A 15371-nucleotide genomic window follows, 5' to 3' on the forward strand; every position below is an offset into this window, starting at 1 on the left:
TCATTGCATTGTTTCATTATATGTGACAAAGTTATCAGGAAAAATAATAAACTTGTAATACGACGATTATTTTTAAGAAGTGTTCTTACAAATGGACTATTATGTGTGAAGATTCATGGCTTTTAAGCCAAATGATCAATCTTATGATCACATTCATGACATAGTTTGTTCAAATGATCTAATATTATGCACAAGGGTGCATATTGGAATGTCAAAAATGTTGATTAAGGAAGTTTTGATTTTCCTTGTATGTAAAAATCATTTTCTATTTTTCAAGTGCCCCAAATGAATTATTTTGTGATGGACATACCATATGTTTGTTTCAAAATTGTACCAAATCATTTTTATAAAATACTAGACCATATTTAATGTACAATTGACAAAATGGTTGGGTGTTAAAAGCTTTTATCCACCTTTCGTGAAAAAGACAAATTTATGTCGATTTAGCCGGGAGCGGGTTAAATTTAAACTGCATCTACATTATAGTTTGCTCTTTATTTTTCTCAAAAATCATTTATAGGTACATAGGTATCTATTTAATCTGAAATACATGGTGTGGTGTCTCGACGTCGAGGTTTGGATGGTGGCCGAGGGCAACTCCAGAGCGCGTGAAGTGGCATGCCAGCCGCATGGTCACCGCCTGACCGTTGCGTTGCCACGCGTTCTGGATGGAATAGGCATGAATGGTTTTGCTGTTCATAGCACAAGCATTTGAGCTCAAGATTAGAAGGATACTTTGCCACTTCTTTTTTTAGAAACTGCTACTTCTAATACCAAGACTGTAGTCTAGGAAATGTTTAGTTTAGCAAAATCACACTTCATTTTCTCATCCCATTGGTGTTGTACGGTGTGAAATGCAACAAGATCTGTTTGGGACTGTTTCAATCCATCAAAATCAGCTTCACTTCATCAAATTCATTTTAAAGCAGTTTCATACACAAGCTATAGCATTATCAAAAGAATGTTTGGCTTCCATCCAGCTTCAGCTTCAAGAATAGAAAATTTGATGGAAATAATCTATTTGATTGGTTGAGAGGAAAGAAATGAAGAGGTATCCACTTACTGGTGGCAGTGGTGGGTAATTTCCCTTCAACTCCAGCTTCTAGAGTTTTTTGAAGCACCCTTTTAGGAGCTTCATAAAAACTTTAAAGTTGTATCCCAGATTCTAGTTTTTTTACGGAGCAGCATATCGTGGAGCTACCTTGTTTGGCTTGTCTTTTCTGGAGTAAGTTGAATTTTAAGGAGAATTTTAAGGAGCAGATTAGTCCCAAACAGGATCAGGTTACGATAATATGTTTATAGAAATAAAGTAAAATGGATCCCACTCCTTTGCTCTCGCCGACAGCTGTTTCTTCTGAAATGACCTGCCCTGTGACGTGCCGCCTTGGCAGCCACAAACCCTCCCCAAATCCCCAATTAACCGAGTAAACAAATCTGTCGTTCCGTACCCACGACTGCCCTTTCCCTCCCCTTTCGCCTTCGCCTTCGCTTCGCTCCGACTTTTCTTTCCCTCGCCGAAAAACCAGCTCCAGGCTCCAGCAGTAGCCAGTAGGCAACTTCCAATTTCATTATACTATTGCTCCCGCTAGGGTTCCAGCCTCCTCCATGGAGTCCTCGTCCGCTCGTAGATCCTTCACCAGCCGCCTTTTAGTTTTAGGTCCGCCTCTCCTCCCGCAGCCGGGAGTGCTTGGTCTTGGGCGCGCCTGGCCGCCTGCATGCGCCGAGGGTTTGAGGTGAGTGGAAGATCCTGGAATTTACCGCTTATTTTCATGGGGAATCTCCCCTATCCACCAGATCTTGCTCGTGTTTGCTTCTTTCCACAATCGCGAGCGACGGTTTGGTCTGATGCGTTCGCTCATCAAGTTATAGCTAGGCGTATGTGGATGGATGCCTTTCAGTGTAGTTGTTGGATGGGCTTGTAGGATCTTCTAGATGCAATGCGAATGTCGCTGTGTGACATCCGCTAGTTGTTCCACAAGGATCCGTGTTTTCGCGGTACCGTCCGGGATACAAAGTGGCAAACATTTCATGGGTATGTTGATATGAGTTTGTCAAAACTGCACACTGTGGATTATTACTCCCTACTCTTTTATTATTTTGAAAAGGAAGGTGGAAGGATTCTATTGTGCATCTAGATGATGCACACAGCCATAATTTAGTACATTTGTTTCCTAAAAAAGAGAGTTACATTTGGAATACTGGCTGTGGCTACCATCAGTAAGCAACCATGTGTGAGAAAAATGTGACAACAAACGCTTACGAACCATAGTCCGTCAAACGAAACCAGTGACGGTCAGACCGAAAACACCTCGGAAGCAAGTCAACATCTTCATCTTCCAAAGTGATGCCTGCATGAATGAGGAAGCGGTGCCACATGCAGCGGACACAACTAAAATGGAAGGTATGGCCTGCCGAAACACGCCATCCTGAGTGCACATCCCATTCTTCTCGAGTCCAACCAATTAATAAGATGAGACTATCAACCTTGAAGAAGACACCCTAAGCAAAGGAGATGACATGTGTTTGTCGTTGTTGAATCCGACTAGTGAAGGTCTGATCATGGGTTTCAACCCGGAAAATCATGGATCGGTATTTGAAGCACCAAAAAGGCAAAAACACAATGTGTGTCGAGAAAAGATATTTCTTGGCCAGCAAAAAAGGGTGTTAAGTTATCTAGATGCTTTATATCTACACTTGCTTTGCATCTTTGATCATTGTGAAATATTTTGATCGTTGTAATATTTTTACGCAGTTATTGCATGTGGTGGCACCAAGCATGAGGCAACAACTGCATTACTTTCAAGGAAGTTACAAGTAAGAAATAATACTGTTATATTGTACATGATGAGAATGTTATTTATTCTAGTTCACATTTGTGGTTACTAAAATTTTCTGGACAATTGATTATTAGCTACTGTATTCCCAAATGTTATATAAGGTGAGAATCTTGCTGGAGGCTATGTAGGTTGGACATCATAGCTCTGTGTCAAATATTGCGAAACTGAATCAAGAACGAAGTGGTGAAACGTGACCATAAATTCCTTAAGTACAACCAGAATACACTAAGGGATCATTAAGAACTCTGGAACCTGTAAGAACTCTTAGATCCACGCCCTATACAGGAATCTAATAGGTCTGAACAGTACTCTAGTGTCTAATACTGTCTGAATACTCCAATTGCTCACACCTTTTACTTTGGGTGAGATCCTGACGCCTTGTGGTTTCCTTGTTATAAGCGAACAATTATAATTGCTGTATGGTCCTCTTGACCTCCTCTAAAGAGAGATTGGCAATCAAGATTCTACAGAAGTCCTTGTAAACATGGAACCTAATATGATAAGATATGTGTCGCTTTCCTTAGCATGGTGGAATAAATTAATTTCATGCATCTTTGTATTCTTGCATATTTAGTTCCTGTGAACAGCTGAAGCACTAGGAGTTTGAGAGAAATGGTGTTTAAATCTCTTGTTGAGTTGGATCTCGCTTTACATATATATCGTCTTCCCATTTGCATTTTCCTTTCTCCGTGCATCATTTTAAGGTTCAAATTGTCTTTAGAGAGCGAATCATTTGGCTGTGTTTATATTTGGAGCAGTTAGTTTTTCTAGTTCTTTATTGCACAGTAGGCACGGAAAAGAAGGCGTGCCCCAGTTCTGGACCTCTTGTGCTGCTCTGCATTCCATCCTTTTGATGTGGTGGGCTAAGTTAAATATTAGTGCGGATATTTGGCACAAAACTGTAGGGCCCTATTCCATTAGGCACCTCTTGATTCATAGATCTGTAGCTTTAAAAAAATGTCGATTAACTATTTTTCTGATATCATGCGAATTCTTCTGGAAGTTTGGAAGTCAGTCACAACATAATACCTTGTTGCGTAGTCATATGTTTTCTTCAGCATGATGTTTATTTTTCCTCCCACTTCCATGTTTTCCTTGTGAATAAAGTTTCTTGGTAAGGAATTGGCATATAAAGATAGCAGCATTTTTATGTATGATACCATGTATCGAAGTGCATCAACAGCAGGGTTGACCCTTCTACTTAGGCTCTGCTATGATTCTGTAAAAAACTCTGGCCTCCTGGCCCTTCTGAATACAAATACAGGCGGGGAATCTCTTCCCCCGGTATTTTTTTTTAAACTTCTACTTAGGTATTCAATTTCTTGTGTCGAAAGTTAGTCCTCCATGGCATATTGAACTGATCCTGGGATAGCGACCCCTCTAATCCCACTGTTGGATTGATTGCTTGGGGATTTGTGCCAGCATTGTTTAGCATCTGCCATCATGTAGCTGTATAGCAAACTATAGATTTAATAAAGTTTCTTAAGTATAGTCAAACATCAAAAGCTCACATAATATCCAGCAAACAAGATACCTATGTTGGGTGTGCATCTGTATCTAAGAAACTATGGATTGTTCGTTTTGTCTTTTTAGTTTGTAATAGAAGGCAGGACATGCATGTAAGCATCCATAGCTAAGATATCATAGACTTCTGTTTTGGTTTGTACTGGAAGATACAGTATGCCTGCAAACATCTGTAACCAATATACCATGGACTATCTGCAGCACAATGTATCTTGAGAAAGGTCCCTATCTACATACGATGCTAATGGTGAATCAATTATACTAACTAGCATGCATAATTGTACCTTGTAGTGGCAGTTCACGCAGATTCGTATGTACAAATAGGCGTTGGATCATCGGGGGAAGCTACCCCCTAGGATCGAAAACCCACTCTTGAAAATAAAGTTGCAGGAACCTATGAGCTACAGACTTCATTCTGACACCATGGAGGCCCATTTCAAGTTGGTTCACCAAAGTTTGGAGATCATTTACACTTAGACCAGATTTTTTTCTACCATCAGTTGCCTGTAAGAGTAGAACAGAGTTATTCCTTGGGATAAATTGATTTGATGAAGCATTCAAGCTAGTTAAAAAACCCATTGTACCATGCTATCTGGAAACCACTGATTGATTCTGTAAGGAGAACTGCTTTGCTTTCTGATGCTGAATGCACTTGTCATTTGAAATGAAAAGGTTTTGTCCGTGGCCTGGTTGCAATTTCAGTTTTGTTTGAGATAGTGCTTATGTGATTTTGAAAACCATTTGAAAACCATTTGCTTTGTAATATCTAAATAAATAGGCAACTTTGAAAATCATTTGCTTTACACTAATATGCCATTTGACTCTTTGCAGAATCTATGGGTCTTCATAATCGTGACTTTCTTGCAAGTTGTGCAGTTGCTGTCTCAAGCTTGCTGACTCCGTCTGCCAGACCGCAATGTGAAATAGGAAATTTAGTCAGGTTCTTTCTCTTGACCAGCAAATCGTTTTTCAGATGCATTAAGAACTAGGTAACTACATGAACATAATGTTTGATGGCAGAGGTCCCTTTTTAACTCTTCTTATTATGTTTTTGGTTAAATCTACTCCAGTTTTAGCGAATGAATGATCATATGAATAAGTTTGAGGAGACATTCGACTCTAAACTATTCACTCTTGTAAGTAGAACATCATGTTTAACTCTTTGCTTCTGGTCTTCTACAGCCACAGTTTGTTAACCACTCTTAGCTATATATAACTTCCTAAAGCAAGCAACGTGTTTTGGTTCTGACCTTCTACTCCCACAGTTTGCTAACCACTCTTTGGTTTGATACAATTTATTTTTACCAAAATTTAGCATTTTCCATAGAATTTTGTCCCTAGTTACGGCTTGTTTGATTTAACGCCAAGGTTAACTCATCAAGATAGCATAACGCAAATAATGTGGCAAAACAAGTTGGATTTGATTTGTTATTGACTACCAAATCCAAATTTTGGTACAACAACTTAGCGTAGCACTTGGTTATCCAAAAAATGTCAGCCATTTTTTTGCCACTAACCATTGTCTTTCATTTGGCTTACCATCCAATATAAAGATGAGATAATTCCTTATTTAGCACTCTTAAATTTTGTTTCCTATTTGACACCGGAAAACTTATTTTTTTCCCATCCAACACCAAGTCTAAATTTTGTGCTCTTTATGACACTTCCGTCCATTTTCCCATATAACGCCGTTAAATTGCATGAAAGACGCCTCTCATGTAATATGTGACCAAAATTTTAATTGATCTTAGATATTGAAAAAAAAACATGCCTAGCTCGGACGACCCCGGAGTCGTGCCGGCGGCTGCGGCTACATAGCTGACTAGCTGTATGTGTGTATCCGGCCTTCTCGGTTTGCTAGATGTGTGAGCCAACTTCCAAGGAAAATCGATCAAGTTCTTCTGGTAGGTCTACTAGATCTTTGGTACGCTATTAAGAAAAAACTCTTGTGTACGTGTTGTGTACAAGTGCTCTGGCCGGGAGAAATCGATCTAGGAGGCCTCCTGTGCCGAGCCTCCCTTTGGCACCCAGTCAGCCCGGCCATGACGGGCGCCGCCTTGCCGTCTCACAAGGACGTGCGCGACGCACGCTCGGGCCGCTGTGCTGGAGACGCAGGACGTGCGACCGAGGAGCGTGGTCGTGGGGACAAGGTGTACTGCAGTTGGCATGATGCCTGTCATGCCCTGCCACCGCGCGTGCCATGGCCTTGTTGGTCACAGTGTAGAGCAACCAGTCGCTGCCGACAATTTCTTAGACCACGGAACGCAATGCATGTGACCCTGTTGGCCACCGTGTGCCCTCCCGGCTGCCAACATGCTGCTCCTAGCTGACGTGTGCCGCCATACCGCTGGCCTCACGCTCCTTGCCGTGCCACAACTTTGTCGCACCCTATCCCCTCTGTGCGCCATGTCGCGAGCTGCATTAGTTTTGTGGGTTGCTGCCGTGCCGGATGCGCGAGCCGCAGCCAGACGATTTTCATGTGTAGCCTTAGCCGCAGCTGCCCTCATCGTAGCCCGGGTCATCGAGGTCATGGCACTTGATCCTCGAACCCCTGCATGCAACCCAAGCAACTATCGAGGGAGACACCACACCAAGGATGGGGAGAGGAGACCTGTGGGTATGGATCGAGGAACGGGCGACTTGGGCCAGATAACCGATTCATATTACATGAAGGGCGAACGTGTCTTTTCATATGCTATTTGACAACGTTAGATGTGAAAATGGACGGAAGTGTCATAAAAGGCATAAAATTTAGACTTGGTGTTAGATAGGAAAGAAAAAGTTTCAGTGTCAAATAGGGAAACAATATTTAAGACGGCTTTAAATAAGGAATCCTCTCTTTAAAGACTTGGGTGTCGCTGCTTTATTTGTAGCATTGTAACATAGTGTACTACATTTGCATTTATGCTTAATCATTCAGAAGACATCTGCCAAAAGGAAGTATTGAAGCTGTCAAAAAGCACAAGTACTACACCACTAAACTACCAATTCCTACCAGCATCAAAATTTTCGCCATTCTAGCTAGACCTTCCTGTTTCGTAAACAAGGCGAACACAAAATGGCCATGGTCCATTAATAGTTTTCTTCCATATGTGTTGTATGTATAGGTGATATGGTACACATTAGTACATACTCCCTCTGTTCAATTAGATTAGGAATCTTCTAAAATATTTTCTTCCACTAATGTTATTACGGTGCACTTCTGAAGGGTCAAGGATGTCGCCTAGATGGGGAAATTATTTAGGTGAATTAACCTATGATGAAGTACAATTAGCAACAAGATAACACAAGGTATAAAAGCTAGTAAGGCCCTAAGCAAAGTAATAAAGCTAAAAACAATATGCAACCACAAGACACATGGATGAGGTGATGTATCCTGAAGTTGAGGTGCTTGGGGACTCTAATCTTCGTTGGAGAGACTTAGGGGTATAAATCTACCCAGCGACAATGAATGTCTAGTCTTATTATCCTTGAGCTTCAAACGAAGCCTGAGCTCAACCACTAGGGGTAGATCTTGAGGTCCCCGAACTTTCAGGAGCTAATCATAAGCTACGAAGGCTTTCAGGTGATTCCACCCGTCTAGGTTTTTCTACAAACAAACAAGTATCACGAAGAACTAAAGGAGGTTCAAGATTAGCTGAGCGGAATCACAAATATAGGCACTTTTTTCCTTGCTCAAATCAAAGTTAGGTTGGCTGTAGAGGGAGGAATGGAAGCTGAAAGTGGTTTACAATGGTGGGAGGAGTAGATTTGGTTAGTGCTCTCTTTGGGGAAGACGAAGGGGGTCCATCTATATCCAATGGTCTCTATCAACTTGAGTTGATTTGAATTTATCAGGATTATAGTTGATTTGAATTTATCAGGATTGTAGTTGATTTCCTTTGTTTTCTTGAAGGCTTTTGTGATGTTATATTCCTTTTGACAAGATTTCTACCATTATTGTTTGCACTTGGAAGATTAGTGATTTTATTTGGTGCCTCCACTTGTTCTAGTGAGGGATGTGAGGTTTAGTGGCACCTTTATGGCCACTAAACACCTCTGGTAGTTTATTCACAATGTGACACAAATCTATGATTTTCTAAACCCAGATTTTTATTAAGTGGATCTAGGTACTACTAGATACATGTAACATGCGAATCTATTTCTTTACATTCTTTGTTGTTTGATTCTCTCACTGATGCTGCTGGGAAACTATCCTCATCAAAATAGAATCAACATATCAGGCTATGGACAAGTCCCCCTTAAGGGTCTCAAGATATTTTATAACCGATAATAAGTTATAGCCTGCATAGAAATCTAACTTTAAGTGGGAGGGCATGCATGTTGCTGTGATGATATCATACATATAATGCACTGCCATATTTTCGTGGATGGGAAATACTTCGCTGACTGTCTTGTACTAGTTGGAACTGGAAGTAGTAGGTCTGATTTGTATCAAATTTATATGTGTAAAGAAGTTGACCCCTTAAAGAAGTCGACTGTTATCATACATTGTGTGAAGAAGTTGACTGCTTAAAATATTGCTGACGCAATGCAATTTTTATTTGGTGTGTCCGAAGAACAATGACTGTAGTGGAGATGATTGAAGACGAAGTGAAGACATAGCATTTGTCTCGTTGTTCTTATTTTTCTTATTTTAGTCATAGGACCATCGTACTATTAAGAGGGGTATAGGAATTCGAGGCTTAGGTTTGTTGTGATGCTTAGCCGAATACTATGAAAGATTAAGAGATATATCTTTATGCTCCGAAAGTTACTCGCTAGTCAGAGATGTTCTTCTGGATTGGAAAATATCTTTCGGATGAAAGAGTCAACTGTACTCGCACCTCAAGTAAAGTTGCGATGTGCTCAAAATCCGACCATTGGAAACGTGTTGGTTGGCCATTGGCTGGACCGCGTGTCCTAAATGGTCATTTCCTTTTAGGAAAGGCTGCAGCTATACATAGCCACCTGTCTCCAATGTTTTTTGTTGGCTGCTCTGCTTAAGATTCTGAGAAGATTGATTGAGCACCCCTCCTGAGTGAGTTTAAGATTCACTTAAGATTCACCGAGATAAAATCAAGAGCTGAAACTTAGATTTGGATCATGGTACCGATTGATTGAGCCCCATGGGCCTTAGTGAGGTTTGGAATGTTGGGGCCTACGTGGTGGGAGATGACTTTGACAGTTGCTAGTGATGAAGAGTAGGACATGGACTCGAACCGGCCCACTCGGGACTCGAGGTCCTGTCGCCTCCCACGTACTACTTGTTGGATTCCGCAACATGTCCGTTGAAGATGGATGTAGGTTGGCGATGGACATGGATGGAGTGGCACACTCATCGTGCCACCTGCGCCAATGAAGGTTATGGGTGGCAAAAAGGACGCGCAATTATGGGCGTTCTCATCCACGATCACATGCCCGCGTCCGGCTACGCCACAACCATGTTGCAAGCAGCATGAGCACGCGCAGCTTCATAGAGCGGCCACTCCTCGGCAACGAAGTTGGAGTTCTTCGCTACCATGGCCGCAATGGCCTCATCGCCCGCGTGCTCGTTGTAGGTGTGGCCCTGCGCAAGTCGGTGCTGCTAGGGGAGAGGTTGTACCATTGCTCCTCTTTGCTTGCTAGAACACCGAAACGGCGGCGGCGCTGACCACTCCTCTACCATGGTGTCGTTCAAGAGCGAATGCGCATGCTGCATGGTCAAGCCGGAATGGACCAGTGCAGGCTCCAATGCCGAGTCGTCATTGGAGCCTGTCTCCATCATCGGGTTTCGGAGACCTCCGACAACATGTCGGCCTCTATTCGCCTTGCATGCTGGGCTTTCTCCACCTAGACCGTGCCAACTTGGGTTCATGGTGCTTCGTCGCCGCATCCTGCCATCACGACGTGTCCTCATCAGACACCATGTTGGAGGTTTTTTTGTTGTTATTTTCTTCCCACTTCCATGAATACTTGTTCCTTCCGCGGTCAAAACGACCCTTCGTGACCAGATCTCCCCAATCCGAAGCCCTCGTGACAGTCGCCGCAATATCCACATCCGTCTTCACCTGCCATAACTGGATCTTGCACAGGCGAAGGAGAGGCGACTACATTTGCGAATGATCTGGTGTCTCCTATCACTTTCCTTTCCCACCACTCAAAAGAAGGAGCTGGCTTGCTTCAACGCCGCCCAGAAAAGGGAGAAAGTCGTCCCTAGGTCAAGATGGGTGAGTAGATGAAGTTATAGCATCAGAAACCGTTCAGGGGGCGCATGTCGGGTAAGATCTCCGTCCACATGGTAAACATCAACAATGGCGGAGTTGTTGACCGAACCAGGACCTGCGCCCAAAATTCCTGGCACAGCCGCATTAGCCACCACGTCATAAGCTTTCCAATGGTATCGATTTTGGTCAATCTGAATTAAATTCTTTTAAAAGTAGAACAAGAACAGGATGTTGTCTGTCAGTTTTAACCATGCGCAGAATGCCGTTTAGCATTGATATATCTATTTGGAGATAGAAACAATTTGGGTCTCATCATGTTTCCAGTATGAGATGCTCAACAATAATTGCATCACCAATGTCAAGCCCACCGAGTTCACTAAAAGCAACAAGCAGGGTATCACCATGATGAATATCGCCATCACATTCAGGCCCAAAGATCTGGGAGCTCCGGTCTGGGCATGATAACAGGGCAGGGCCAAAGGCAAGCTTCGGGATGGTGGTGACGGCAATGGAGGCCTACAGGCTACGGGGCTAGCAGCGTGACAAGCAGTAGCATGCAACGTTTCACGGTAGGGCGCGTGGCCAGTGCTCCCGTCGGCTGTGGATGGTGAAGTACTGCACCTGAAGTGGACGACCATCCACAAGATCTACAACATCATCTTTGGGTCAGTTCGCCATGAAGGTCATTCAATGATACGAGGTTGTTTGAATATTATGTTTTCTGATTATTTGCACATGGGACTACTAGTGCTGATGATACAACCAAAGCCTGGAAGTTTCTACTCACCATGCACGGCCAAATATGGTGCCAAGGGTTGCCATCTAGCTTGCACACATTACCAGTAATTTTTACACATGTTTGAAACTGTCTTATAGGGATAAATAAACGTGTTTTCTTTTAAACCGAGTGATTCATAGTTTCCAGAGTGATGGTTTGAGGTATGTTAACTGTTGTTACTATCTTTAACACTGGGGGTCTCCTGATCTTCAATTTAGTTGCTCTCCTAAAAGACATGCATGGTCACATATATTTTTTTTTATAAAGAAAGACATGTCACATCTATTAAGGTTATCGAAGTTTGGCACGGTCTTCTTTCCATAAATGGGTGATCTACTCTACTCCGCTGCACCTTATGTTCTCTTGTAATATCAGGAGATTTTGTAGGATGTTCCTCCAATCGCTGAATCTGGAGCTAATGTGTACCCAGGTAAATACTGGAAACATGGACCCATGGAGCATTTCTTCACCGCGTCACCCCTCCACACCTTAAAAAGAACTCATTTGAAGGCTAGTCCAGCCTCCCTGAAACTTACATTCACAGACATTCTCAACTGAGATGAAGCCACAGATCTTTGTATGTTGTATGTGGACGAAGAACAAACAGATTAACTCTTGTTCACGTCCCTCCTCATGTACACTTGTAGTTCTATTCTAGGATTTCAACTCTGCACTCCATCTGCATCCTGAATATTCAGAGTCTCAAATTTGCACAACTCTCGATTTGATTCAGTGAACAAGTCAATAAGATAGATTTTTGGTCGAGGATAGGTTGAATAGGTCTGTACTTGCTTAATGATGCTATTCTTTTGACTTTTGAGTATGGATGACACGCTGTGTCAGTCTTTGATCAAAATGAGAAGATGCGTGATTGAACTCATTGCTCAATGCACTGACACCAATCACATGTTTAGGCTGTTTGTGCTCATTTGGGCATGATCAATGTACAGTGAAAGTTTTGTGTCCCAACAACCCCCCTTCGAAAACATCTAGGCAGAAGCTAAAGCATACTGTGAGATGTAATGGAGAAATCTTGAAAGCAGCATGCCATCTTTTTGTGATTGCATAATTTACAGGGCTGTTCCAGGCAAATCAATCTGTCTAATATCTGTTTTCCTTCCGTTAATTTTTACATACGAGGAGATCACATAGTCACCCTTAAAGCGACAAATCTTACATTTTAAGAGCCCACTGACGCTAACGCTCAGCCGCAGCAAGTGTGCATAACTACTTGGAGTCATTAGGTAAACCCATCTATACATGATATCATTGTCTCATGTGTTACATATGTGGTTTCTGTTAAGATTTATTACATTAATGTAATTAGGGAATCTACTTTTTCCAAACCGTCGGGCGGATCTGTCCTCGACCGACGCCTCTTCCGCTCGTCCTGGAACCGGCATCTCTTCACAGAGCGTTGCGTCTGTCCGAACGATATATAATCGCTGTAAACAGTAACGAATGATTAAGGAATCAGTTTTTCCTAAACACGTTATCAGCACTTGCGCTACTAGAGAGAGCGAAAGCAAACAGAGAAGGAGAGGGAAGAGGAACTTGTCGTCGGTGAGATGCCAGGCCTCGTCTCCTTTTTCCTTCGCTTCATCCGTGAGTATGGTCGCCGCTACCACCTCATAGCCCGTCGCCGCCATGGAGTAGGTGGACTCTGGCGCTTCCGTCGCAGGATGCAAGCCATCCGCCGTTTCGGCTGCGATGCCGCTGGAAGCGGTTACCATGGCACTCGAAGGGGTGCGCGTGGAGGTTACTACGCCTCTGGAAGCGGCCTCCACGCCGTCGGATGCGCCCAACCGCGGTGCTCCTCGCGTCCGTGGCCCTACGCCGATGGGGTTTGACTCCTCGCTAGTGGCCGACCCGAGCGCCCCTGCGGTGCACGGGGCTGCAGCCGCGCCTGCCCCGCCCCCTGGATCTCCGCCTCCACCACCTCCTCCACTGACGGCTTGGATGGCGCCGCCGACGCCCATGCCGGCCGCCGAGACCGTCGGCCCGAGCCGTGGCCCTCCTGGCTACGTGCCCGTCCAGATGCGTGCCTTTGCAGACGAGGAGCCCGCGCTCGGCTTCGTCTCTGCGCCCACCGGCGCATCCGGCATCATCCACCTCGGAATAGGGATGGAAGGCGCTGACGCCTCTGCCCCGCCACTGCAGGACATGGTCGGGGGGCTCGAACGGCATCGCGGAGCGATGCTTCGGCCGCCTCTTCGGGCGTGCCGTGGCCAGCCTCGACCGCCGTCCTGGTCGCCGCCCCGGCTCGTGGGCTCCGGCGAGCCTTCGATTCGCCGCCGCCCCGCCTCAGGCTGGTCGCCGTGTCCCCGCTAACATGGTCGTCGTCTCTTCGGAGGAGGGGGTCGCTTCTTCCGCGTCAGGCCGGTGATGGCGTGCAGGCGCTGGGGGCGTGCAGCGGCTTGGTCTCTGTCAGCCGCGCCGTGCAGGAGGTGGAGATCGAGAGGTGGTCTGAAGGCTGGCGTCGTGCGGGTCGTGACCTTATCCACAACCGCTCCAGCCTCTTGTGCGGTGCAGGCTGGCTGGGCTCTGCCGGCTGTGCAAGCCCAGGCCAAGGCGCTGTGTAGCCTCGGGCTAGCCCTCGTGGCTGTGTTTTTTTTTCTCTTTTCTTATTTAAGTACTAGTTAGTACTAGTTACGTATTTCTATATGAGTAGACTAGTATTGTTTAGTCTCTAATGTGATTACTTACATTTAGTCCAGTTCTAGACTTATTTTAGTTAGAACTTGTGTGATTATTAGTATATTTATATTATGTAATGACTCGATAATATAAATAAATTATCGGATTTCATCCGGAAAGTATGACATGTTTCATGTGTTTACCACATATTTCATTGAACATGTTTTCGCGGCTGAGATCCGCTTCTCTCGCGTGTCAAACTTGCAAATTTTTTGTATATTTTTTTCCTTATTATATTTAGAATCACAAGGTGATGAGTTGGGATCTACTGCTCATTTGCAGACTATCCCCTCTTACTATAAGGTCTACGTTTTGTCAATCTTGACATGCGATTACCTTCAACGTGTATTCCTTATATCTAAATTGTAGCATACACAAGGTAATGGCCATGCAGTCCATTATTGTGAGATCTAAGTGATCTTCGATGTGTTATGTTCATACAATTGAGGTTGAGAATTTTTCAAGTTTACACTTGAGTATCGAATTTTTGCATTCTCATTACACAACCATGATGGTTTTTAATTTACCACCCGTAAATTAATTATCTCTGGTTCCCCATGTAGGCAAAGATGACTGTCAAAGAATTTGAGGAGCTTGTCCTCAATGGCCACAATTACCCTACATGGCCTATGGACATCAAGATCAGTCTTGCGTCCCGTGGGATAGCGCGTGCAATCCAGCCCCTGGAGACTCCTCTTTCGGCTGGAGCCACGCCGCTGACAGAACAACAGAATTATGCTGCCTTATTCATCATAAGGCACCATATTCATCCAGATCTCAAGTCTGAGTATTTACACGAGGAATCTCCTAGTACTCTGTTTCTGGCCCTCAAAACGAGGTATGAACAGCAGAAGGCAGTATTCCTGCCAGAAGCACTTCATGATTGGACTCATCTCCGCCTTCAGGATTCAAGTCCATTGGTGAGTACAATCATGCTGTTCATAAGATATCTTCCCAACTGCGCTTCTATGAGAAGGAACCTACTGAGGGGAGAAGATAGAAAAAACTCTATCTACGATGCTCCCTTCAGACAGGATACTCCAACAACAATACCGTGCTCGCAACTACACTGCTATTTCGAGCTTATTCACATGTTACTTCAGGCTGAAAAGCATGATGAGCTACTCGCTAAGAATGACTCTCAGCGCCTAGTTGGGGCACAACCTTTACCTGAAGTTCATTTGAATGTCGTGAATAGACAGAAGTTTAATGATACCTTTCGAGGTAAACATTCCAATCCTGAGCACAAGCACAAGCGCCATGGGAACAGAAAATTCAGAAACATGGGCAAGGGAAAAGGCACTGCAAAGCCAAAGTTTGATAAATCTAAACTTTGCAACAAGTGTGGAT

The 15371-nt window shown here is 43.9% G+C and overlaps 1 protein-coding gene and 1 long non-coding RNA gene across 3 annotated transcripts; one reads left to right on the forward strand and one right to left on the reverse strand.

Moving 5' to 3' along the window:
• Positions 1-1743: 1743 nt before the first annotated feature.
• On the forward strand, positions 1744-15054 carry LOC123410992. Of its 2 annotated transcripts, none has more exons than XR_006613152.1 (4): positions 1744-2401; positions 2753-2814; positions 5193-5350; positions 14585-15054. It is a non-coding gene; the product is annotated as an uncharacterized LOC123410992 (long non-coding RNA). The 2 variants fall into 2 exon arrangements; XR_006613151.1 differs by having other exon boundaries at positions 1748-2401; positions 5193-5301.
• LOC123410991 lies at positions 11700-14577 on the reverse strand. The gene has a single exon (XM_045103911.1). It carries the CDS (start codon positions 13301-13303, stop codon positions 12599-12601), a length of 705 nt encoding a protein of 234 aa, XP_044959846.1. The 5' UTR covers positions 13304-14577; the 3' UTR covers positions 11700-12598.
• Positions 15055-15371: the final 317 nt, after the last annotated feature.

Source organism: Hordeum vulgare, chromosome 7H (genome assembly GCF_904849725.1).
Source record: "Hordeum vulgare subsp. vulgare chromosome 7H, MorexV3_pseudomolecules_assembly, whole genome shotgun sequence".
NCBI lineage: Eukaryota > Viridiplantae > Streptophyta > Magnoliopsida > Poales > Poaceae > Hordeum > Hordeum vulgare.

Coding starts and splice junctions, on each gene's coding strand:
- LOC123410991 (XM_045103911.1), bottom strand. CDS start 13,303: ATGGGCGTCGGCGGCGCCATCCAAGCCGTCAGTGGAGGAGGTGGTGGA.